At 41.3% G+C, this 27,942-nt stretch overlaps 1 protein-coding gene across 1 annotated transcript in view; it reads left to right on the forward strand.

Moving 5' to 3' along the window:
- Positions 1-27,942, forward strand: part of LOC144038753 (unconventional myosin-XVB-like) — a 75,842-nt gene that overhangs the window by 13,693 nt on the left and 34,207 nt on the right. The window contains exons 4-11 of the mRNA XM_077551470.1: positions 7,399-7,496; positions 7,587-7,787; positions 15,063-15,138; positions 15,276-15,377; positions 22,156-22,306; positions 23,156-23,246; positions 23,317-23,566; positions 25,936-26,042. Coding sequence (XP_077407596.1) covers positions 7,399-7,496; positions 7,587-7,787; positions 15,063-15,138; positions 15,276-15,377; positions 22,156-22,306; positions 23,156-23,246; positions 23,317-23,566; positions 25,936-26,042 — 1,076 coding nt within the window. The remainder of the gene's footprint in view (positions 1-7,398; positions 7,497-7,586; positions 7,788-15,062; positions 15,139-15,275; positions 15,378-22,155; positions 22,307-23,155; positions 23,247-23,316; positions 23,567-25,935; positions 26,043-27,942) is intronic.

Here is a 27,942-nt window from a genome sequence, read left to right on the forward strand (position 1 = left end):
CCTAGACTCTTAGTGTTCTTCTCGTTCTTCCTACAAACACACCTTCCTCCTCTCTTTCTTTGACCAACAGTAGCCCAGTTTCCACCGGCAACCTGTAGGTCAACAGCATCGATGGCGGTCGTTGTTAACCTGGGTCTCGACCGATCCGGTATGGAAGTCATATATTTGATTCGCAGGTTTGATTTGGCCAAAGTTTTACGTCTGATGCCATTCCTGACACAACCCTCTGTATTTATCTGGGCTTGGGACCGGCACAAGAAGACACTGGCTTGTGCTCCCTTGCGGCTACATTAAATGAAACTCTTTGCATGACGTGCTTGAAATTGTACTAAAGCACACAGTCTCTTCACTGAGTCCACAGACAACTTATCCTGTCCACTGGCTTTGCATCAGTGAAAATATTCTCTCTAGATAAGCATTATGTGGATAAATAGCAAAAAATAACTCTGCGATCTTAAGTAGTTCAGAATGTGTCAGTGCCTTGTTTAACAATGTGTATCGCAAAGGATCTATCTCCCTGCAGCACTAACTTTAACATGATTTTTTGCATTGACGAAATAGTCCAATATTTTATCTGAAGAGCTTTCCCCAACAGCGGCTTTTTTTTTTGCTTAACCCTGGTTCACACGGCAAGATTTTAAAATTGTCGGCTGACTTCCAAACTCTGAGAGACACCACACGTGAAGAGAAAAAAATCACGGGAGTAACAGTTTTGAACGTACCGTGTGTGGTGTGTAGCCACACTGCACAATCAACACACCACACACGAGCCGAGTTCATTCATGAACGTGACGGGAAGTCTCGCAAAACCTCTCGAGATTAAACGTGACTTCAGAGTAAAAAAAACATGCAGGGCCAGTTGCGATACTTCCTGGTTTTCAGCCGAAAACGTGGGATAAAAAGAAAAGGCGTTTAAAGGAGTGTAAATGGGCTCTGGGCGGCGAGGCATTGCTTGCCCTCGGTGCTGGTAGCACGGGTTCGTGTCCCACCTGGAAACCACATTTATTTATGTAGTATGTGTGTGTGTGTTTAAAAAAAAGGAGTGTAATAGCGCAAGCACGGACTTTCTGCTGCGTCATGACTGTTTTGATTTTGGATTCCCCACTGCTTCCTCGCTGGCTGCACGTCATTGTCAACCGGCTGCGCGGTGGTTCTTCCTCGGGGCACACCGCACACAGAGCGAAGTCGGGCCAAAACAATCCAACATGTTGAATATCCCCGATTTCAAGTCGGAGGTCCTTTTGAGCGCCGATATTGGGATGCGCCGTGTGTGATTGTCGGAAGGGGAAATTCAAGGCTAAAATCGGGCCAATTCTCCTGCCATATGAACCAGGCTTTAGTTGAACTTATGTGGTGGTCCAAATAGCCGGTCCCTTTTGTTGTGTAGTGACTCAAAAGACATACCGCTAAATACCAATAGAGGATGTTAGTGTTCTGGGTTTCTCCCAAGCCTAGGAAGAGAGTGAACTGTTTTGTCGACCTGTTTGTAGTGTTACAGTCACCTGCATTAAAGCCAACACGAATGGACATAATGTGCATGCATCTTTTCATGAACATACCTCAAGATATGACACCTTTGTTGGCGACTAAGACGTACCTGACAGCTTTGCACACCAAACATTCTGCCTCGAGTGAAACCCAACGAGCACGGAAGCATGTATATTTCTTCTTGAGGTTCTGTCGTTTCAGCATTTTGTAGGTCTGGTCGCCGCACCATTCCTGCTTGACTCTCTTTCCGCCGTTTTTAGAGTTGCGCTTATTACGCGCACACGTGTAGTTATTCTTTTTCTCTGGTGATTTTAAACATAACAGGATTTGATTGGCAGATAATCTGACAAATGACAGCGGGTATAGAGACGCTGTTGCTAATGCTGAGTTGAATGCAGGTCACACATGCACTAAATCTGATGCTGAGTGAGTACTCTTGGAGTGAAGCGGCCAGCATAGAGCCATAGACACAAAATCCAGACATTTTACAGGAAATTTGAAAATCTGCCCGGATCATTTTTTCGCCCCCAAAACGTGGACATGTCCGGACAAAAGGACGTTTGGTCACCCTATACAACAGCAGCTCTTCAGGCTGGCTTTGCATTATCTTAGAAGGAATGACGTAGCAACGCGTCAATCTTTAGTGTCCCCATACAACACGCACATAACAAATATTGGTTTCACTATAAAAACAAACCCTCAAAACAACTTACAAGTACTTACAAATGAATAAAATAAATCTTTATATTTATGATGTAATCAAATTAAACACATTTAATTTTTAAAGCTGACTGTCAAGAGTGTGTGTGTGTGTGTGCGCTGGATCCCAGAGCGCAGACCACAACTGTATTTACAAAAAAAAGGTTCGACAAGATTTATTTAGCAAATTAAGGAGTGTGGCAAAAACACACGGGAGAATGTATCATAGTAAAACGTGAGAAAAGTCCAACAGAAAGCACACGTAGTGAGCCGTGGACACCAGTACAAAAGACTGCAATTAACAAAAAGGTTAATTTAAAATGTCACCAGGACAGTATCAACAAAGAGCGCAAGAGGTCGAAGCCAATGCGGAAAAATACAAGACTAAACGGGTACTAAGCAAAACCAGGGATTAGAAGTCATCGTAAGCATCAAGCAAGACAGCGAGGAGAATACTTCGACGCCACCTGTCCGCAGCGTCTCATCTTATAAGACCAACTAATCATAACACGCCACAAGTGTGTCGGCTCTGCTCACCACCGTCGTCAAGGCAACTGAGGAAGCAAATCAAAAAGTCAAGCGGGTGGCGGTGCCGCGGTCCGAGACCAGATCCAGGGGATGCCATGGAAGCGGAACACCTCCCTCACCAGGACCTTGGACGTTTCCAGAGCCGTGGGCATCTTTGGTAGTGCGACGAAGTGGGCCATCTTGGAGAACCTATCGACAACGTTCAAGATGACCGTCTTCCCTTGGGAGACCTGGAGGGGCATGATTGGGAGGAACGGCCCCCTCGATCAGAACCCGAGTGATGTTCTGTTATTGGACTTCTGTGCTCATCACGGATGTTAGAAAATAAGGGTTTCCATATGTGCACTTGGTACCAGGACACCCAAGGCCGCAGTTCGATGATCGACTTTGTAGTCGTGTCATCGGATTTGCGGCTGTACCTTTTGGAGACACGGGTGAAGAGAGGGGCGGAGCTGTCAACTGATCACCACCTGGTGGTGTTTGGCTCCGATGGCAGAGGAACATACCGGTCAGACCTGGTAAACCCAAACGTATTGTGAGGGTTTGCTGGGAACCTCTGGCAGAATCCCCTGTCAGAAAGAGTTTCAAAGCCCTCCTGCGGCAGAACTTCGCCCTTTTCCCAAGGGAGGTGGGGGACATTGAGTCAGAGTGGACCATGTTCCATGCATCCATTGTCGAGACAGCCAACCGGAGCTATGGCCATAAGGCGGTCGGTGCCTGTCGTGGCGGCAATCCTCGAACCCGCTGGTTGAAACCAGCGGTAAGGGATGCCGTCAAGCTGAAGAAGGAGTCCTTTCGGGCCCTTTTGGCCTGTGGGGCTCTGGAGACAGCTGACAGGTACCGGCTGTCCAAGCGGAATGCAGCTTCAGCGGTTGCTGAGGGAAAAACTTGGCATGGAATGGGAGGAGTTCGGTAAGGCCATGGAAAACGACTTCCGGACGACTTTGAGGAAATTGTCGTCCACCATCCGGCGTCTCAGGAGAAGAAAGCAGTCCACCATTAACACTGTGTATAGTGGAGATAGGGTACTGCTGACCTCGACTCGGGACGTTGTGAATCGGTGGGGAGAATACTTAAAAGACCTCCTCAATTCCACCGACATGTCTTCCTTTGAGGAAGCAGAGTCTCTGGGGATGAAGTCACTGAGGTGGTTGGAAAGCTCCTCGGTAGCAAAGGCTCTGGATGTTGTGGGGCTGTCGTGGTTGCATGCCTCTACAACATCGCGTGGACATCGGGGACAGTGCCTCTGGATTGGATGACCAGGGTGGTGAAGAGGAATAAAAGAATTTTGTCCTCTTTGCGTGTTCCAAAAATGAAGATAGATTTAATGTAAGAAAAATACACCTTTGCAAAAATGATTTTTAATCAATCAGAGATCTCTGGACAGATAAACGCCTCTATCATCACTTAAACATCGTGGGATTCAGAGCGTCAAATGTGGCTCTTCCGCGTGCACAACGGTTTCTTATAGTTAAAAAGACCTCCTCTCTTTCATTTGTAGACAAAACATACTCTCTGGTACTTTTCCGTAAGCGATGGCGAAAACAGAGTCAGATGTGGGTGTTCAAAACAGATTCTGTTCTCAAGGACCAAATGTGTTTTCGCACAAAGCGCTGAGAAGGAACTTTTTTGACCCAGTTTAGGTCAGATTATACCGAAATCAACACCATCTGCTCTGCACAGGACACAAAACATTTCGACAAGGTTAATATAAAGAATTAAAATGTTAATAATGTGTAACAATGGTTAATAAAATAAAATGAAGTATTAAAAATGTTACAATATCTATCAGTGGTGGTCCCCTTTTTTAAGAAGGGGGACCAGAGGGTGTGCTCCAACTATAGAGGGATCACACTCCTTAGCCTCCCTGGTACGGTCTATTCAGGGTAGCTGGAGAGGAGGGTCCATCAGGAAGTTGAATCTCGGATTCAGGAGGAGCAGTGTGTTGTCGTGCGGTTGCCGTGGAACAGTGGCCCAGCTCTACACCCTCAGCGGGGTTCTCAAGGGTGCATGGGAGTTCGTCCAACATGTGTTTTGTGGAGTTGGAGAAGGTGTTTGACCGTGTCACTCGGGGAGTCCTGTGGGGGGGTGCTTCAGGAGTATAGTGTACCAAGCCCCCTGATACGAGATGTTTGGTCCCTTTGCGACCGGTGTCAGAGTTTGGTACGCATAGCCGAGTGTTGACAGGTGAGGATAGGAGGGAGCGGGAGATCGACAGGGGGATCGGTTCAGCATATGCAGTGATGCGGGCTCTGTATCGGTCTGTTGTGGTGAAGGAGCAGATGAGCCAAAAGGTGAAGCTCTCGATTTACCGTTCGATCTACGGTCCTACCCTTACCTATGGTCATGACCTGTGGGTCATGACCAAAAGAACAAGAGCCCAGATACAAGCGGCCAAAACAAGTTTCCTCCGTAGGGTGTCTGGGCTCTCCCTTCGAGATAGGGTGAGAAGCTCGGTCATCTGGGAGGGACTTGGGGTCGAGCTGCTACTCCTCTGCATGGAAAGGAACCAGTTGAGGTGGTTTGGATGCCTCCTGGACACCTCTCCGGAGAGGTGTTCCGGGCATATCCCACAGGCAGGGGGCCCAAGGGACGACCCAGGACACGCTGGAGAGACTATGTCTCTTAGCTGGCCTGTGAACGCCTTGGGAACGCCGGAAGAGCTGGTTGAAGTGGCTGGGGAGAGGGAAGTCTGGGCTTCCCTCTTAAAGCTGCTGCCCCCGGATAAGTGGTAGTAGATGGATGGATGGATGGATGGATGGATGGAGGTTTTGGAAAACCGCTGGAGCATTGCAAATACTGAAAGGATTAACTAGATACTCGTAGTGGCCCATGGGAGTATTGAATGCCGTCTTTCACTCGTCCCCCTCTCGTATTCTAACCAGATGATAAACGTTGCATAGCATAGAGAACTTTGTGGCGGACTGTAATGGAGCAAAAGCTGAGTCCAACAATGGCAGCAGTATTTATTTTTAACTGTGATCTCGTTAAATCCCCGGTAGTCTATGCAGGGCCTCAGTGTTATGTCTTTTTTATCAGTGAAGAAGAAACCGGACCCTACTGGGAATGTGGACGGGCGAATCAACCCTGAAGCTAGAGTGGAAGTAATGTAATCGTGCAGGAACGGCTGTTCAGGCTTCAAAATTTGGTACAGCCGAGCGTTCCAGGTACCAGGTAAATTGCGCAAGGTCGTTGGGGGGGTAGAGACGATTTTTACAAAATTATATTCAGGAGGTTCATTTTCAGATTTGGAGGCTTGATTGCCCTAGTAGGGGTGGAACGTGCATGAGTAGCGGACCTGAGGCAGTTAGCGAGGCTCCAGTTAGTGATTTCAGGTTTACTCCAATCAATGTCCGGGTTGTGTAGTTCTAACCACGGTAGACCCAACACGACGGAAGCCCACTGCATGCTAGCTACAAAGAATTTACGATCTTCCATGCCGAAACGCAAAGACGAAGAGTGTCTGCGGAGTGTGTGACCACAGTGAGAAGACAACCATCGAGGTCTTGGACCATACGTGGTTTGTCTCATGCAAACACTGGGCATTTCAGTTTGTTCACAACCTCAATGTCCACAAAACAGCCATCTGACCCCGAATCCATGAAACCTCGGCCCTGGCTCCATAACCCGACACCTCCCCCGCAGCCACAATAGTTTGCTTTCGAGTGACCGTGACCGTTTGTGTCTCCCGGCTGGTACTCACAGTTCTGATTGCCGTGACAAACCTCAGTGGACGCGTTCTGGGCCCTCTTGTCTGGCCGGGATGGGCACTTAGTGTCCTAGCATCCCACAGTAGAAGCACAGATGAGCAGCAACCCGCCGTTGTTTCTCTAGTGGCGTGAGACGGCCTACCCCCAGCTGCATCGCCTCGTCAGAGCAGCTGGTGGGCTGGACGACTCTGGGTGGAGTGACGTGTCGTCTGAACCTAATAATCGTCCCTGATTGAATAATGCGGCGCGAATGCGTTTGGTGTATGCAGGATCCATAGTTGTCAAAGTATTATGTCAAGAGTGTGTGTGTGAAAGTGTGTAAGCTGGATCCCAGAAAGCAGACAACTGTATTTACAAAAAGACAAAAACAAATAGGGTTAACTTAAAGTGCCACCATCAAACTATACACAAAGAGTGTGCAAGAGGTCTAAGCCGCTGCGGAAAATACAAAACTAAGCGGGTAACAATACAAAGCGAGTACTTAGCAAAACCAGGGATAAGACGTCATCGTAAGCATCAAGCAAAGCGGCGAGGAGAATGCTTCGACGCCACCTGTCCGCAGCGGCTTGGCTTATAAGGCCAAGTAATCATAACACGCTGCAGGTGTGTCGGCTCTGCTCACCACTGTCGTCAAGGGCAACTGAGGAAGCAAATCAAAAAGTCAAGCGACAAAGAACCACAACACTGACTCTAATGGCAGCTATATAAGATTTACAAGTTGAGCCTTGATCTCAGCTTTCCTAAGGTTTACAAGTTGAAACTTGATTGGTTGTTACCTGAATCTTTTAATCATGTGATGTCATTTTCAGTCAACAGCAAGTGGGAACATGCGTTTTTAAAGGTGGTAATTGTACATGAAAATTAACATGATCAAATGCATGACAGACAAAATATTAACTTTTATATTTAGCTGAAAATTGCAAAATCGGTAAAATATCCCTTTATACTCCCCATGCCTATATTCTTCACACAGGCATGATGATGCCTCAGGCTCTCGTTCCCTCAGTCACTGACCCCATGCAACTGGCAGCAACACAGCAAGCCCTCATCAACCAGCAGGCTCTGTTGATGGTTTGGATAAACACTTTTGTGTCTTTTACCACGTCATTTATTTTTCAATCTGTATTCTAGTTCCCACCTGTCCCTGGTTTCTCTCTGTAGGCCCAGCAGATGACTATGCAAGCAATGACTCTTTCCCAGCAGCAGACACAAGAGCAGCAGAGGTTGAGGGAACAGGAAAGGAAGCAGGAAGAGAAGCAGAGGTTGAGGGAACAGGAGAGGAAGCAGGAAGAGCAGCAGAAACACACGCTCACATCTCCCCAATCTCAACCTACACGGCAGCCTAATCCACCTGTGCAGAAGGTAAACTGCATGACTACTAAAAACATGAGGTGGGCATTCTGTCAATATTGACGGAAGGTCCCTCAATGACTGACGCCCATGTTGTTGACAATTAATGATTGATGAGAAACTGATAAAAATTGACAAACTCAGCATTGCTGGAAGTGGATTTTTTGGGGGGCTGTGCCATCATCGATAATTGGGTCAGTACTAACGCATCTGGACTGACAAATGACGGAAACATTGATGATAGACGTCCGCTTCTGTAATGTTTCTCAAGTACAGTGGTACCTCAACTTTCAAACTTAATTGGTTTTGTGACCTCGTTAGTAAGTTGAAACATTCTTAACTCAAAGTAACTTTTCCCATGTTTACAGTACAGGCCAAAAGTTTGGACACACTTTCTTATTCAATGCATTTGCTTTATTCTCATGGCTGGTTACTTTGTAGATTCTCACTGAATAAATCAAAACTGTTTGAGAACTGATGTGGAGTTATGTGCTGAACAAAAAAAAAGGTGAAATAACGGAAAACATGTCTTATAATATAGATTTTTTAAAATAGCCATCCATTGCTCTGGTTGTTACTCTTCATTACAACATCGATTAAGCGACACAATTGTTTTAAAAAAACAATGATTTCCGCCACCCTGACCGCCTGGTGGAAGGCACCAGAAATTACAAAAGCCCATATGGCATAACCCTGACTTTCAACTTAACAACCAATCGTTTTATTTAGGTGTGTGGGAGCAAAAAAGAATTACACATCTCCACCATCTTTTCTCAGATAATATGTTTATATCATATACATCCTTTCACCAAAAATACTAAATAAAAAACTGACATTTTTTACATTATTTACAAGTTATGATATGATATGATAAAGAAACAAATTGCAACACTTCGGGGTACGCTCCAACCGCCTGTTTTAGCCAAAGATATTACAAAGTTTTCTCCGACGTTAACAAAAAACCTCTCAAAAATATATAAGTTACTTTCGTATACTGATAAAATGTATTTACCCATCTTGAAATGGGAGACAGACTTGTTTATAGCTCCGGAATCTGACTTTTGGATTTAAGTTTTTGAAAACGTATTTAAAATGATAAAACACACAAATTTACAACTTATCCAATATATGACTCCGACATTTGTCTCCAGTGTTTACAAAACACTACAGACACTTATTTTCATGCTTTATGGTTATGCACTCCAGTTATGTATTTCTGGACTAAAGTCTTAGAAAAACTTTCCACTATCTTGGACTGTAGGATACCTTTATCTCCAAACTTGTGTTTGCTAGGTGACCTAACAACAACTGATGTAAACAATTTCAATCTACACTTGTACCCCTTACAATCGCTAAAAATCAGTTCTTGTTAACTGAAAAAATAAACAAACTCTGAATATTGACCAATGGTCTAATCTCCTCATGAATCACATTTTAATGGAAAACATATCACATAACTGCCTCGAGTAAAAACCAAATATCAAAATATATGCAAACATGGTCTACGTAGTATATAGAATCTTTTAATCTAAATCTGGTTACTTAATTCTGCCTGTTAGCGAGAGCCACCACACCGTGATAACTTATATTGCTGTTTTTGTATTTGGCAATTTGTAGCTTATGGTTGTGTTTTCATAGTCAGGAACCCAGTTGCTGCCAGCAGGATCGAGCAGACCACATCAAATGACACCTTACAGTCACCAACTCCTCAAAATTCACCTCCAATGGGCACTAAGGGTTAATATCCGGAATCACTGCATGCCAGTGGGTTAACTTTATAGGTGATGTCCCCCCTGGCTGAGCGTGGACGGCCCTGCCCCTCTGTTGGCTGCTGGGTGGCGGCTGCGTCTTGGACGTTCCCTGGGTTTTTTGGGGGGTGTTGCGTTGCGGTGCTCTCCCTCGTGTCCGGGGCAGCGCTGCCGGTCCATCGCTCCGTGCCCGGCGACGCGGTTCAGGGCGGGTGGGCCTCCGGGGTGCCCCGTGTTTCCATCTCCCCTCCCCCTTCCTCCCCCTTACCGCCTCTCTCTCCTCGTCTCTCCCCGCCCGTCCTCCGCCTCCCTGTCCCTTCTCCCTCGTCACCCTTCCGCCCCCCCCCCTCTCTTAAAATTTAATTTAAATTAAATTACCTACCTACCTACCTAAAAAAAATTATATATATATATATATATATATATAATTTCATGAATTTATTTTAATGTTAAAGTTAGTGGGCTCAAATCTTATTTAATCGACTGCTTCGGCCTGAAGAGGTTAGAACAATGGTGATGGATTTTTTTTTGCTGATATATAGTGAGGCTTGTTATTGTGTAAAACCAACATAAAAAAAAAACAAGCTTTCTACTATTTCGCTAAAGTACAGTTTTGAATTGTAGGTGTTTCCATTGAAGAGTGATTTCTTGTAATGTCCTGCCTCGACTCTCGTGAAATATTGCAGTTCTTGTAGGCGGTCACGTCACGCTAACGGCTCCTCATGAACGACACGAGAATAAATAGAATGCGTTTATGGAGCTGCGGCAGCCTTGGCTCAATAAGACTTGCTGTCCCCTCAGGAAGCAATTCCGACACAAAAGCGAGTAGCCCTGTACTCCCAACTTCCTTTTCTTCCTTTTACTGGTCGGGGTCACATGACTACAGGAAATGCAAAAAAAGTGACTTCCATTTCAGCACGTCTCAAAAAGCACCTCATAATAGCGTAAATCTGAGTCTAATGGTAACTATTGAGGTCAATAGCGCCACCCAGCCTATCAAATTGTGTTTACTAGCTACTGACTCTGCATCAATTCATTTTTCTGAAATGGATTTGCCTTGACTCAAGGTGAGCAAGGTGACCAATCAGGTGTTACGACCGGTCTGTATACTGAAAGAGGAATACAATTATTTTTGTCCTCTTTGCGTGTTCGAAAACTTGAAGACAGATTTAATGTAGGAAAAAACACCTTTGCAAAGATGATTTTATAAAAAAAGGTCAGAGATCTCTGGACATCGTACATACTCCAATACAATCACTAAAACAGGTGGTATTCAGAGCGTCGAATGTAGCTCTTCCGCGTGTACAATGGCTTCTTATAATTAAAAGACCTCCTCTCTTTCATTTGTAGACAAAACATACTCTCTGGGTATTTTTCCATGAGCGATGGTGAAAACAGAGTCAGGAGTGCGTGTTCGAAAACAGATTCTGTTCTCAAGGACTAAATGTGTTTTCGCACAAAACGCTGAGAAGGAACTTTTTTAGACTAAATAGTATGTCTCAGCTTAAGGTCAGATTATACCGAAATCAACACCACTTGCTCTGCACAGGACACAAAACATTTCGACAAGGTTAATACTGAAGAATTAAAATGTTAATAATGTGTAACAATGGTTAATATATGAAATGAAGTATTAAAAATGTTACAATATCTATCAATACTCATACATAAGAATTTACTCTTTACTTTAAATAATACAATAACAGACCCAGAGGGCCGATACATTATTATTCAGGTGACTATATTTAATAAAATATATACACTTGGTAATTTATATGCCCCTAATAATGATGATCCGGCCTTTTTCCATGAATTTTTCTCTCAGCTGTTTGATTTAGCAGCGAACTCTACTATTATTATTGGAGGAGACTTTAACACAGTCTTAAATCCATTAATTGACCGTTCTAATAATACATCATGTAGGCGATTACAATCTACTAAAGTAGGGGAATATATGGATGACTTTGGCCTCGTGGACAGCTGGAGACTTAAAAACCCAAATAAGAAGGAATTTACCTTCTTTTCCACTGTGCACCGGTCTTTTTCAAGAATTGATTATTTTCTTACAAATAACTCTATTGCTGATAAAACTGTTACAAAAATACATCCTATTATTATTAGCGACCATGCACCAGTCTCCCTTTCCCTACAAGTTGATTATACCTTTAAACCACCACCGACATGGCGTTTTAACATCTCACTGCTAAACGACGCAGAGTTTGACAAAATTATAAGAAAAGAGTGGGCAGACTTTTTGGAAATAAATGACTCTCCAGACCTATCGCCATCTCTTCTCTGGGAAACTGGGAAAGCAGTAATTAGAGGTAAAATTATATCATATTCATCTTATAAAAAGAAACAGGATCAAAAATCAGAAAAAGACTTGGAAGATAAAATTAAACAACTGACGGATGAGTACGCAATAAACCCAAATAACCAAATATGGACTGACTTACAAAATACAAAAATACAGTTAGACGATATGCTAACTAAAAAGACAGAGTTTATAATACAACAATTGAGATACAACAACTTTGAATATAATAACAAATCAGGTAAATTTCTTGCAAACCACCATGACATCTTACTTTATTTAGAAAAGCCGGCTACTTCGTTAGGGGAAGTATTTAACTTAATAACTCAATTCTCACAGTTATCAGATTATTCTATTAACTGGACAAAATCAACACTTCTACCTATTACAGAAAATTCATGGAACCCTGCAAGCCAGGACCCACACTACTCATTTCCTATAGGTAATTTAAAATACTTAGGCATAAAAATCTCACCTAAATTAACTGATTTAATTCATTTAAACTTTTCTCCACTTCTGGATAACATTTATAGTGACTTGGAGCGCTGGAATAATCTTCCTATTTCTCTAATAGGACAAATAGCCACCATTAAAATGAAAGTTTTACCCAAAATAAACAATTTTTTCTCAATGATTCCATTTAAACCTACGGCTAAATGGTTCCAGTTGTTGGACTCAGCCGTTACAAAATTTTACTGGAATAAAAAAAAAGCAAAGATTAGTCTATCTACTCTTCAGAAAAGCAAATCCAAAGGTGGTCTAGAGGCACCAAATTGTATGCACTACTATAAAGCTAACCAGCTACAATATATCGTTCTATGGGCACAACCCAACAGAGACACTAACTGTTGGCTGGAACTAGAACAGAAGGATTGTAATAACCTCAGACTTCGAGATTTACTCTTTATTACAACATCGATTAAGCGACATAATTGTTTTAAAAACCCAATGATTTCCGTCACCCTGACTGCCTGGTGGAAGGCTCTAGAATTGACAAAAGCCCAAGTGGAGCCCTGTGGGCTTTCTCCCCTATGGCATAACCCCGACTTTCAACTTAACAACCAACCGCTTTATTTACAGTAGGTGTGTGGGAGCAGAAAGGAATTACACATCTCCACCATCTCTTCTCAGATAATATGTTTATATCATATACATCCTTGCTCCAAAAATACAATATAAAAAACGGAATTTTTTTATATTATCTACAAGTTAAAAATATGATAAAGAAAAAAATTCCAACACTTCGGGGTACGCTCCAACCGCCTTTAGCTAAAGATATTAACAAGCTTTCTCCGACAACAACCAAAAAACTTTCAAAAATATATAAGTTACTTTTATATACTGATAAAATGTCTTTACCCATCTCAAAATGGGAGACAGACTTGTCTATAGCACCGGAATCTGATTTTTGGATTCAAGTTTGTGAAAACGCATTTAAAATGACAAAACACACAAATTTACAACTTATCCAATATAAAATTATTCATAGAACATACATTACTAAATATATGATGAAGAAAATGGGACTCTCAGACTCCGACATTTGTCTCCAATGTTTACAAAACACTACAGACACTTATGTTCATGCTTTATAGTTATGTACTCCGGTTATGTATTTCTGGACTAAAGTCTTAGAAAAACTTTCCGCTATTTTGGACTGTAGGATACCTTTATCTCCAAACTTGTGTTTGCTAGGTGACCTAACAACAACTGACTTACTACATAAACAATTTCAATCTACACTTGTAGCCCTTACTATCGCTAAAAAAACAATTCTTGTTAACTGGAAAAATAAACAAACTCTGAATATTGACCAATGGTCTAACCTCCTCATAAATCACATTTTAATGGAAAAAATATCTGCCTCAAATAAAAACCAAATATCAAAATTTATAGAAACATGGTCTACGTATATAGAATTTTTTAACCTAATTCTGGTTACTTAATTCTGTCTGTTAGTGAGAGCCACTACATCGTGATAACTTACATTGATGTTTCTGCATTTGGCAATTTATTATTATATTATATTATTAGTATGGGATTTTTTTTTTAATGGGCTTTAGGTGAACTGATGAATACACACACGCTCGCACGCACGCACGCACACACACACACACACACACGCACATACACATACTCACCCACATACAAAAAAATGTATATATATATGTATATATATATATATATATATATATATATATATATGTGTGTATATATATATATATATGTATATATATTTAAAAAAAAAATGTTTATTTTATTTTATTTTTTTTAAAAAGGAGAGCAATGATGATGTCAAATCGAATGAACAATACTGAGCTCTCCTTAAAAAAAAAAAAAAAAAAAGGTGTTAGGGCCGGCCCACCAAACTTTGATGGTTGAGTTTGACAGTTAAAATAAATTCATGAAACGCCGCAACACAGTGACCATGAAATAATTAATTAAATAGATAAATAGTTATATATATATATATATATATATATATTTCATAGTTAATTTCATTAATTAATGACACATTTAATAACAAATTGATTTATTTAATTCCATATGTAATTAATAAATGTAGCATTTAATGAATTAATGACACATTTATTTAATTATTTAATGGTGTATTCATTTATTTAATTTTGGCACTTTTGGTCCTCCATACACTTGGCTCACTTGGTTTGGTTTGCTCTGCCTGACGCTATTGCGCTTCCTTTAAAGTACGTCCCCTTGTGATCTGATGGATAAAGACGCACCTTTGTATTAGCCGCAGGGTCGAATGCAAGTGAAAAAAGTAGCGGTTTATAGTCCAGAAATTACTGTAAACTAATGTGTGTCGTATTTAGCACGTTTAGGTTTGATTTATGTTGGTCTATGTTTTTTTTGTTTTTGTAACAAACTGTTACTTTTGGTTGTGTATAAGATGACATCCAGGGCAATTCCGTGTACAAGTTGCATTGCTCATCTGAAGATTGCTTGTGAAATTAACAATTTATATGTTTTGATTGTGGTTGACTGATTAATTGGTCTGACATTGTTCATTTTTGTACTTAAATCTAAAATCATCTTACCCATTAAACTCCTTTGTTTCCTGATCTGGCCCGCGGGCCGTACATTTGACACCCCTGCTCTAAGGTGTCCATATGTTTAAATGTTAAAAAAGAATGGTTCTTGAAAAGGATAAAATGGATTATTGAATGTATTAACAATAATGTATAACATGTTGTATGTTTGTAACAGCCACAAGAAGTGGATTCACAAAATCGGGATAACCCTCAGTCTTTTAAAGATAAAAGGCAGTACTTCAACAATATTGGTGAGTAGACTGATTAAAATAATTAGAGCCTTTTTATATAATCAATGGGGATCGCCAAACTGATAAAATGATCATCAAACTCAAAGTAAGTTTCAAATTTAACTTTGGTTTCCTGATATATCACTCTCAAACTCAAGGTGAATCCAGTACCCAGGTGCCTCCTTCTACCCCATTCAAACAGCAACAGCCTGTACCATCAGCACGTCCATCTCCTCCTCCTATAGCACCTAAACCAAAGGGTAAGAACACAAATCACATGGAATATATAGATCCATGTACGTTTAAAAACCCTTAGATTTGTAGATGATTAAAACAGGAGTTTTGCTGTTTTTGAAAAAAGGAAGAGTTCACACACACCCCGTGCGGCCTTGCGCTGACCTGTTAGCTTGGGATTCAAGAGCATTTCTGGAACTATTTTGGGGGAAATAAATAAATAAAAATATCTATCGCTCGTTTCACAACTGTGCATGAAATTAAAAAACAAAAGTAGAGCAAAGGACCTCAGGTACCCAAGAAGCTTCAGAAACAACATAGAATCACATGTTTTTGATTATTAATTGGTTGTACATGTTTTTAATCATTCACTCCCAGCCATTTTCACTGAAGCAACCCCCTTCGCTGATTTTGCAAGGCCCACATAATATTTTGTTCTATTGCTATAAAAACATGGAACCTACAAAGAGAAAGATTAGAATCTCTTCTTTCAACAGGGAAAAAAGTATATTTGTATCTGTTTCTGTTTTGCAGCAATTAGCATTAAAATATAGTTAAGTTTCATCATTAGTCACAAACCTGTTGAAAACACTGGGAAAAAGAGCTTGTTGCAACATCGCCATGGTTGATCTCTTATACTCTGCTGCCACCTTCTGGCTTTTTTTTGTAATAACTACCATTGCTTTAAGCAACCTCTTCAGGTCAGAAGATGCATCAAAGCCTTCTGTATGCTCTAGCATAAAAAAAAACATACAAAAATGTATAAATATATTTTGGGGAGTTGAAGGACAAAGTATTAAAACATTTATTTTAGACATTTTGGGGTTTGAATAAGTTAAACTTCAGGTCGATAAATTTATTGCTCAGCGACACTTTATTACCGATAAATCATGCTACCAATGTAGCAGCCATGGCTACCGTTGGCTTGTTTACACTGCTAATGCTAGCTTAATATTGCTAGTAGCACTGCTGTTTTGTTAAAGCTGTTAAAGCTGTAACTATATATCTGTTGGGTCTGATATTACAGATCCCCTTAGTTACTGACCGTGCACCAAGGAAAAAGGAGGCAGAAGCTGTTGCTTTGTTTTATTGCAACCGCGGCTGGGAGAGGAGAGGAGACGCAAGACCTTAACTCACGCTCGGCTCCTTCCGACTCTCTCCTTCCTCCCCCGGCCACCTCGTCGCTTTTATTACAGTTAAGTTTCAGTTTCGTTTCATACGTCATGGGAAAATACAAAACATTAGAGAAAGTTGAGCGGCGCCTCTAAACGACAGTTGATAATATAAAAACATAAAAATATATACAGGATATTCTTTAAAATACACATAATGTTAAGACTACTGTTTTAAGCAACTTCACATTCCCTCCTGTTGTGGATTTAAAAGGACATCAGTAAATACTAAAACAATTAAGTTTTCTCAGTATTACTTCATTAATAGATTCACAACATTTGAACCATTCTCAGGAAATGGCGAAAACCCTTAACTTAAAGGGAAAAATTCCATAACTCCCCCACCGCACGGTGACGAGAACCTCTTGGTCTGAGAATGGAACTGAATTTGAAGTTAGGAAAAACACAATAAGATGAGGGTCACACTTTTGTGTCGGTCTCCACAGTGTCAACATAATCCTCTACGCGTAGTAAGTTATATTGATACATCTAGGCCACGAACATACGGGCGACTAATCTCTTAGACATTGGGACAATACAGCAGGAACAAATAACACATAATAAGATAAACATTATAATGATCAAAGTCCAAACAATGTCTGAAAAAGGGTCATCTTCTCCTTTGTTCTTCTTCTTTTTGACAAGAATCAGGGGATAATCCCTTATCTGAGTTCGGTGACCTTTTTGCAGTGACTCTGGTGGATCCACGTCTCTCTCTCAGCGATTTTGAGAGCGGTGGGTGTGGTCAGGAGAACAACGAATGGGCCGTCCCAGCGTGGGCTCGACCATGTTTTCCTTTTTATCACCTTCACCAACACCAGGTCACCCGGGGTCACCGTTTCCTGTGCAGGAGGAAGAGAAGTAGAGGGCAGATCATTTGCTCTTGACACAGTCCGTTCTTTAAACAAGTCACATAACCATTTAGTCAGTGGATCTGCCTCTCCTGTTTTGTCTGACCATGGCTGATTTTCCCATAAGGGGAGCACAAAGGGTCTGCCTGTTACTGCCTCAAAGGGCGTGATCCCTTGTGGGTTTGGCGTTATTCTCATGTAAGTTTTTACTAGAGATAAACACTCAGGCCATGGTTTTTTGGTTTCTTCCATGGTCTTTTTGAGTCTTAGTTTAATAGTACCGTTGGTCCGTTCAACTAAGCCTGCGCTCTGTGGGTGATATGCACAATGATTTTTTAGGGTGATCCCTAAGTGAACGGCCATATTGTCAACGATGGTATTTACAAAATGGCTACCGTTATCACTCCACAAGACTCGTGGAATGCCATGTTCTGGTATTATGTGTTTACAAATAGCTTTAGATACTGTGAGGGCGTTTGGATGTTTTGAAGGAACAAGTTCAACCCATTTAGTTAGTGAGTCTACTAACACTAAACAGTACTTGTGCTGACCACTTTTGTGTAGTTCAATAAAGTCCATGTGTAAAACTTCAAATGGGTAGGAGCCCACTGGGCATTTCCCTCTCTGTGGTCTTAAGTTTCCCTGAGCATTGTGACGACAACACACCATACATGACCTACAAAAAGTTTTAAAATAGGTTTGTAAGCCCTGTGGTATTGTCATTGTCTGTTCTACCATAGATATCATCCCTCCTGTTGAGACATGGGACTTGCCATGACTCAATGTGGCTACTGCGTGGAACAGACTGCGGGGGATGACTGGTCGGTCTTCTTTGTGGATTAAATCCACCAGTGGTTGCGTTATTTCGGCGAAGTCCAGAACCCATAGACGGCAAAAGTTCACTAGGCCTAGGAAGGCCATCATCTGTCTTTTGGTCTTTGGTTTGGGGGCATCAAGGATAGCTTGTTTCCGATCAGGGGTTAGTTTTCTTCCTTCTGCCGATATGATGTGACCTAAGAAAACTACTTCGGTCTGAGTCCACTGTAGTTTGGTCAGTGAGGCTTTGTTTCCTGTCTTTGCCAGGTGTTGACACAGTTTCACTGCTTCTTCTTGATTTTCTTCTTTGGTTGGACTGGCGATGAGAATGTCATCTACGTAAATCAAGATTTGAGTGGTTTCACTGTGTTCATGGAGGCTCAGACAGTTGTTGATTTCTTGAGAGAAAATGGTGGGGCTCTCTGCATAGCCTTGGGGTAGTCTCGTATAGGTGTACTTCTTTTGATTAAAGGTGAAACCAAACCAATGACGGGCAGACTCGTGCAATGGGATGGAAAAGAAGGCGTTGCTTAGATCAATTACTGTGAACCATTTCTGTTGTGGCTTCAGCGCATTGAGTAGAGTGTGGGGGTCGGGGACGCAGGGGGCTCTCTGTTTTACTGCCTGATTTACGGCTCTTAAGTCGTGGACCATTCGCCAGGTCGTGGTGTCTGCTTTCTTTACTGGAAAGATTGGAGTGTTACAAGTTACCTTGGGGGCTTCTATGAGCACTCCAGCTTTTACCATGTTCATGATTACTGGTGTGATTCCTTCTTTGGCATCAGGTTTGAGTGGGTATTGATTGATTCGTGGGCGATAGCTTGTTCTTGGTTCAATTGTTACTTCTGTGGCTGTGGTCATTAGGCCCACATCGGTTTTTGACGCTGACCACAGCTGAGGTGGTATTTGATCCATGGCGTCTTTTAGTGCCAGGATCGTGGTTTCCTCCGGATGTCATGTACTTAGGTGGGTGCTGGGGACAAATGTTGTCACCCAGTTTAGTTTTTTCCTCCAGACCACGTTTCCTGATGACATGATGCGTTTAAATCTTCCATCTTGACATGGAGTCCACGGAAGTCGTTGTTCGGACCATGTTACATCTCTTATTTTTGATCCTATGTCCTTCCATCTCCAGCCTGTTGGTTTTGCCAGTGAAATGTGGAAGGGAATGCCAAAGCCTTCATATGTGGTTAATGCATATATGTAATCTGGAAAGATTACTGTGGCTGCCATCCATCCTGCCTGTTCGTCCCAAATTAGGTCTTTTATTTGGGCCCGCATGGTTGTCAATCGGGACCATTGATCAAAGAAGTCTCTGTCCTCTTTGTTCGGGGCGAAGCGGATGGTGGAGTGAAGTGGGTACGTGGTTTGGGGCACCCAATTTGAATTTGGTAGGATTTGTTCTGGCATCTGTTGCAGATTGTTTGTTACTGATGTTGGACCTTTTTGGATCGGATCCAGACTGTAGAATGGGCGTGGTTTGTCTTTTCCTTCTAGTACTAACATCTGCATTGGTGTTTCTTGTCCTCTTTTTGTCACGACCATGCTAGAGCCTTCGACCATTAATACAAGGCTCATGGCTTTTATCAAATCTCGTCCGATGAGGTTTTCAGGACAACGACGCACGTAAACGAAAGTTTGATCTGGGTATTCTGTTCCGTCTTCATCAATAATGGTCAGTGGTTCGGTAAAGTAATGGATGGCTGGTCTACCTCCCACTCCTATGACCATTATTGTGCTTTTTGACAATTTGACACCTGTTGGTAGATCAGTGATCACGGAGGATTGTGCTCCTGAATCCACAATGAATTTCAATGTTGTAGTAAATGGCCCTAAGCCTAGTTTTCTTACTGCTGGGTCAATAGAGGACATCTGGCTAAACAGGACTGTCAGGTCAAGCACCTCGACGATCGTTCTGGTGTCATCAGGGTTTTCATCACTTGACCTTTCCTGCTCGCGTCATTCAGTTGGATCCCAGTGGTCAGATTTTGGGGTCTCAATTTTTTGTTTGGAGCGGCAATCTCGGGCGAAGTGGCCGTACTTGCCACAATTGTAGCACACATCCTGTCTGGTGGCTGGTCGGCCTCTTCCTCTTCCGCGTCCACGTCCTCTACCCCGATTGGGTTGGTTTTGGTAGTAAATTGGTCCAGAAGGTGGAGGAGAGGCATGTTGAAAAAATGTGTGCATGGCATTGAAGACTGATGATTGCGCTTTTTGTCTTTTTAGGTCTTATCTTCATCTGGTACATTTTTCTTTCTGTCTTTTCCTTTTTTCTTTTCTCACTTTCCAAAATGCTTTCTGCCCTCATTTTACACTGTTTTATCCACACTTCAACAGCACGTAGTTGTGCTTCCAATTTTTCTACATTCTTTCCCTTTTTAATCTTCTTTGCTCTTTTCTCCACTAAACTTTTCTTAACTTCCTCTTTGTTCCTGACATCTCTCAAAGATGGGTTCAAATCATACTTGGTCACCCAGGATTCCAGATACTTGCACGCATTAGCGTCAAAGCTTGCAATAAATTTAACATTTTGGTGTTGTTCTATTTCTTTTCTCAATGACTGGCACATTGTATCTATTCCCGAGCGGGCAGCAGTTACTCCCTTCTAACCTTATCTCATAAACACGCACAAAGTACACACCCACACAAAAACACACGCACACAACCACACACACACACATAAACTCACACACAAACACACACACTTAGTCTTTTCTGTGGTGCACCACTTTCTAATTTAAAACCATGATTTGTGTTTTAGGCGATTATTTTTAATCGCAGTCAGTTCTGTTCTGACCTGATAAATCTTAGTTATATTGAACACAGATATTTTGGTAACCAATGAGTGGGGAGGTGTAAATTATTACGTATTTACGGCAACGTTTAATTTCCTCTACCCGGGCACCCGAAAACGACACTTTTTTTTAACAAGTTAAAAACTAGTCAATAAAAGTATTTTGGATCTCATCTAATAAAACCGTGATCCCTTTGATGCCCGGATCATATATACCATGGGTTTTTTTTCTCTTCTTCACGGGCCAACGCCCAAGCGCTTCTCTTTTACTCCCCACTTTTCTATTTTTCTCTTACTTCTTCAGTATATTTAGTGTTCCTTTTTCAAACTTCTGTGTAAATCGTGATAATTAAACAGCATAATACCTGTTAGTCCTCGGTGCCGGTCTGGTTCGCAGGACCCGGTGTCCGGGCGAACGGCCGAGGCCGGAGCGACGAGACCCGTCACGCAAGGGGAGACGCTGTCGACAGATTCTCGGTGTCCTCGGTTCGGCGACGGTCGTCCGTCCAGATGCAGGTCCCAGGTTTCGGCACCAATTAAATGTTGGGTCTGATATTACAGATCCCCTTAGTTACTGACCGTGCACCAAGGAAAAAGGAGGCAGAAGCTGTTGCTTTGTTTTATTGCAACCGCGGCTGGGAGAGGAGAGGAGACACAAGACCTTAACTCACGCTCGGCTCCTTCCGACTCTCTCCTTCCTCCCCCGGCCACCTCGTCGCTTTTATTACAGTTAAGTTTCAGTTTCGTTTCATACGTCATGGAAAAATACAAAACATTAGAGAAAGTTGAGCGGCGCCTCTAAACGACAGTTGATAATATAAAAACATAAAAATATATACAGGATATTCTTTAAAATACACATAATGTTAAGACTACTGTTTTAAGCAACTTCACAATATCACAACTATTCACTTTCATAAATGGATGCCCTTTTGAGTAGTTATGTTTGAGAATTGCGCTTGTGCATCCCAGTGATGGCCACGGCTGTAGGCTTGTGAGCGTGGGGGTAAAAAGTGAGGCTAAAAACTGCAAACTCTCTATTTCATTGGATTACTGGACGGTTTTATCTTTCATTCCTGTTATGGATGAAAACACGCTGTTCATTTTGTATTTTCAATGAAGACAAAGAAGTTAACCATGTTTTAATTTATTTTTAATTCTTGTTTCTTAGCTGCCATAGTAAAGAAGAGTCCTGATCCTTACAGCAAAACAGAAAGTCCAACCACAACTCCTGTCTCTGAACCAACCTCCAACATTCGGGAAATCATCAAAAAGTTCAACAGTCGACCTCCACCAGAACCCAAAAATTTTGAGCCTATTAGGTATGGAAAAAATTATGCTATTTTACTGGAATTTATGAAATGAAGAAATAATAGGCATGCCTGCAGACAGAAGTTTTATTCTTTGTTTTTATTCTATGAGCAAAGCCATTTGGAGGGGGCGGGGTTGTGGGCCGGTGGGGTGCCTGGCGGGACTGCTGCGTTTTGCTTGGGGCGTGAGCCGTGTTGTGCCTTGCCGCTGTCGTGGCCAGGGAGGCCCTGGGGGGTTGTGCGTGCTCTGTCCTGGCCGAGATCGATGGCTCCCCTCTTTGGTGGAGGTTTTCATGCATGCCAGATCCAACACACCAGCATCTATCGAAATTCAAACACAATCTGCTTCTTCCTCTGGTTGTTGAATCGGTGGAGGCTGATGTCTGTGGCTCTCACTTTGCTTCATCTATCCGTCCTTCCTTTCCTCTTTCTTTCCTTTGGTCTCTTGAGGTCTCCCTAATTTGTTGTATTTTAGATGTTTCTGGGGTTGGTGAAAGATTCTGGTTGGTAACCCGGTGGGTAGTAGGTGATGTCTGGTCGGTGCTGGATTTCACTTTCCTTTCTTTTCTTTGATCCTTCCTCGGGTCTCCTGACAACCTCACGACTCTAGCTAGATTCTGAAGTATTCGTCATACTCACGCACATACAAAAAAAAAGAAAAAGAAAGAGAGCAATGATGATGACATGTCGAATCGGTAAGATTACCGAATGAACAATACTGAGCTCTCTCTAAGAAATTAAATGAATAAAAAATAACACTTTGGGCCAAATCCACATAGAATGCATGTCATGTGACCAGCAGTTGACCAATCACAGCGTCTATGCTTTAGTCGGTTTAATTTATTGTTAATCACTTCATAGAGCTCCTATAAGGCAATTTCTGAAGAAGGTAGATCCCAAACAGGAAGCTCTTGCCAAACTCAGAAACAAAGCACCAGTGCCGCAACAAAGGGTAAGAAAAGATCAATTGCAACGTCAAGGAAAATTTGAAATATTTAACACTCACTCCTCACTAATTGCAGAAACAGTGGGTGACATCTAAACCAAAGGAAGATCAATCTCCCACACACAGTCCATCCCCACAGTCTTCTCCTCCCTCTACCATTGGCCCTCGTGTTATCTCCAATAATATGAGGCAGAAGCAGCGCTCCCTGGAAGACTTGTTTGGCTCACAGCGCAATCGACATGTTTTACCACCTCCTCCTGACTCCCCTCCACCTCCTGTACTTCACAACATCCCCGATCCACCAACCACGCTTGCACCATCTCTTAGTAAGTCTATCATAATGTTATAACTATTAGTCCCAAAGCATACATTCTCTACCAGAAACATGAAATGAAAACTTTTATCAGACCTCATTTAATAGTAGACACAAGTAGTTATGAAAAAGCAACCCTAAAGAATGGCTGCATCCGAACGTCCACCCTTATCCCCTATTTCCTCATTTAGTATATAGCCCTGTGCTATATAGTGGCCTAATATATAGTGACCTCATTCTTTTTGACGCTTCCTACAGCAAGCTCATTACTTGCTCCTCCTCACATAGCACATGACCACCATACCTGTCATGACACACCGGGACATAATCTCTGACTATTTATTGTTAAGGGTTTGTAAACTGTATTTTACTTATTTTGTTGTACATATTTTCAACTAAAAATAATTAATTATTTCCGTAGTTTATAATTAATGTATCGCCTTGATTCTCGTGCTTGCGCTGTTGCTCACTCCATGTTTATTTTTCATACTCGCAATGCATGTGGTCTATATCAACTAGTCGAATGATCATCGATGTTCACTACTTTTCAAAGTGTGTTAAGGGTAACGTAGGTGTATCCATGATAAACGATTCGTATCCGTAATAATAATGTTTCATGTGTTTGCGTGTCAAAAATGTGTGTGTGTGATTCTTTTTCTTGTGGATACAACTCCTCGGTTGTGAATTCGCCTCCACCGCTGAGGATACGAATCTAGAACATGCAAATTATGATGGTCACAGGCAGGTCACAGGGGAAATTAATCGATCCACCTGCGCATGCGCCAAGAAGTTTTTTTTCTTCCCGTTTTTGTTTTTTATGCGCCAAGAAGATAAAATATCACAGAAATGGCGGACGTGCACGGTTTGGTTGGAGCTTCTTACAACTCAGGTCAAGCGTCATCGCAGCAGGTAATGCTAACAACGTCAGTATCCAATTTATTTTATAGAAATATATATATATATATTTTTAAATAATAAAATTAAATGAAAAGTGTCATTGCAGAAGGTAACATTAACAACGTCAGTATCCAATTTATTATGTAGAAATGTTTTTTATTATTATTATTATTTTTCTAAATAATAAAATTAAATAAAAAGCATCATCGCAGCAGGTAACGTTAACATCAGTGTCCAAATTCTTTTTTATTTCATTTTATTATTATTATTTTAAAATATGCATTTCCTGGTGCATGCAAAAAAAATGAAATTTTCTTGGCCCATGCGCAGGTAGAGGAATCGCGGCTTGACTAGTTTCCCCTGTGACCTGCCTGTGACGTCATCGTAATTAGCATGTTCTAAATTTGTATCCGCAGCACAACCGAGGAGTCGTATCCACAAGAAAAAAATCCACATGCACAATTTTGAGTCATACTCACAAGAAAAAATTCTCACACATTTTTGACACGCGAACATACAAAACATTACTATTAGAAATACGAATCGCTTATCTTTTTCACTCGAGTCACTCAACTCAACATCCCGTCTGCCTACAGTGACGTGCCAGACCCACAATATTTAGATTCGTAGTCACAAGAAAGAAATTCAAACCCTCACAAGTTTGATTTGTACTCACATGGAAACATTGAAAACACACGGATTATTACGATTATGGATAGGAATCGTTAATCACGCATGCATTTTTTTGAGAGTGATCTTACTCCATAGTTTACATGTCATTTGTGCTTAATTGGATTATCCCGTTCGAACCGCGATGCGCAAACAACGTAATTACGTAAATCTGCTTTTAACTGACTACGCTCAATAAAATACATTATATTTATGTCACTTACCACGCTAAATAAAGTAGCGAGCGTCATGTTCGTTTACAGTGGCTTGAGTATTTCCGGTGGGTTACATGCCAGAAGCATGGACTTATACGTACTTGTACTGTATAATAGGCACAAACTGTAGCGTTTTTGCCATACAGATACAAAATAATGTGAAAATGTTGCGGAGAAATCATTGTATTCAAGCGAGGCTCCTTTAAGGAAGTGGGACGGAGCTGCACATACAAGTCATTACTACAAAGACAAAGATTACTTGTAAATTAAAATAAGCGAAGATGAAGAAAATAAGATGAAGGAGAAAATAGAGAGCATGTGCACAGCGAAAAACAATCGAAGCATTTCCAATGTGTTTATATGAGCTAGAATTCGGGTTGTGAAAGGGGTAGCCCAGGGGTCTTATTTGGGTTTTTTAAAAAAGAGCATATTCCGGTTATTGCGCGTGTTTACATGACCTTACAAAACCCGAATATTGGCAATGTTGGATATATGTTTTAAAAGGGTTATTGCCTGCATGTAAACATAGTCATTTACCACTGACTGAGCTACTGTATATAAATAAAGCTACCTTGCCTTGATTCTATTTTTCCATTAATAGGTATAATGCCAGAGGACGAGAGCTGCCCCTCTCAACTTTGGCGTTATTCCCCTGGTGTTTACTTCTCTTACAACATAATGCCTGGGAAACTTTTCCTGCGCAAAGAGGTAAAATACACACAGTGGCAATCATAAAGGAGTTTCATCTAATTATAGATACTGTATATACTTATGCTGCAGCTTTCACTGCACACAAGGACACAGACACACACGCAAACACATTAGTTGGTTTAATGAAACTAAACTAGAAAAATTCCCGCGGAAATTTTGAATGGGACTGCTGACTCTTGCAAGGTGGAAAGACGCATGTATGTAGTACTTGTAGCAATAGTAGTAGTAGTATAGTAGTAGCACTTGTAAAAAAAAGCAGTATTTAAATAGCAGTCCATTCCATTTAATAAAAAAAATAAAAAAATAAAAATAATAATTATAATGTGTTTTTTTTTGAAAATGTATTTTAAAAAAAATGTAAATGAGCTGAACAGTTTAAAATTTAAACGACTGGAATCGGTCAAGAAATGTGGAAGTTAACCATAATCAACATAAACTAAAAGTATCTTACTGTCCCTTTAAGAAACATGCACATTCACGCACACACATTGGAACTTTAACATACTGACATCACGCACACACATTCAACTGCAATGAATGACAGACTCACACCTCAAACAAAAGCCTCTCACGACTTAACGGTTCAAGATGCAGATTCCACAATGGCTCGTTAGAACGGCAAAGGTTTGGGGAACACGAGCATGTTCTCATTTTTTTAATCGGATGAAAAATGACCAAATGAGAGCAGGTTGAAAACTTAGGATTTATCCGAAATGAAGAGGAAAAAGTCGCCCAAATTAACATGGGAGAGATAGGCGAGAGAGTCCAACTTCTACTCGCTTAAAGGGAAAATAAAGGTACTAAAGGACACCTTAGCCAAATAAAAGTTAGTTTGTCTGAAAGAAGACACTCGTGACTACAAAATGTGAGAATTTGATGTCTAGTGAGCAAAGATTGTGGCCATGGTGACGAGTTGAAGTGAAACTTTTGGAAATACATTTTTTTGGTTCCCGTCACTCTAAGGCTAATTGCTCCACTGAAGCCGTCGCAATACACACCATTGTTAAAAGGCTATTTGTCTCCCATTTGCTCACTGTCTTTGAACCCACACAGAGGGGAGAGCTTACATTCCTTAAAAAAAATTCAACACTGAGGTAAAGATGAGAAAAATTGCTACAAAATGAGCTAAAATTCATATCGGTCGGTTAATGTATGCGCGCGCAGCGTGTCTTGGAAAAAGGTGCTTGAATTGATTTGATCACTTTCGGTTTCCCATTCATTCTTATGGGACTTTTTTGGGGTATTGCGTCGCCATGGTAACTCGAGCGGCATCGTTTGATACCTCATTTGTCCCGGTGCGATGTAAGGTACGGGCCGCATTTTTGCGGAAAAATCGCTGGAAGATGATATAATAAAAAAAACAACAACAACAATAAACCCATTTCCTAGGTAGAATAACATAATAACAGGCACATAATAACAATATGTGCCTGCTTGCTTCGCAGTCCCATAATAATAAACCCAGTTTCTAGGGTAGGATAACAATATGTGCCTGCTTGCTACGCTCAGCAGTCCCATAATAATATGTAGAAAAATAAACCCATTTTCTCGGGTAGGATAACAATATGTGCTTCGCATGCTATTTTGTGCTTCATATTTCCTTATATTTCCTTCGGTACATGCTCCAAAAAATCCCAAATTTCACTTGCATGTTTATAGTCATGACCTGAAGGTATCTCTATGACAATGGTCAGTTATAAATATAGCGCCACCTAGCCCTTGGGTCGAAAAATAAATAAATTACGACACATAAGGTATTTTGTCCCAAATTTGGATACTCTTTGTAAGTGTGTAACTTAAAGTCATTTAATAATATTTTGTTTACTTTCCACCACTCAAAATGTTCAGTGACATCAGAACATTTCATAAATATGTACTTTTATTTTTTTTTATCTTT

The sequence above is a fragment of the Vanacampus margaritifer genome, chromosome 18, assembly GCF_051991255.1.
Source record: "Vanacampus margaritifer isolate UIUO_Vmar chromosome 18, RoL_Vmar_1.0, whole genome shotgun sequence".
Lineage (NCBI taxonomy): Eukaryota > Metazoa > Chordata > Actinopteri > Syngnathiformes > Syngnathidae > Vanacampus > Vanacampus margaritifer.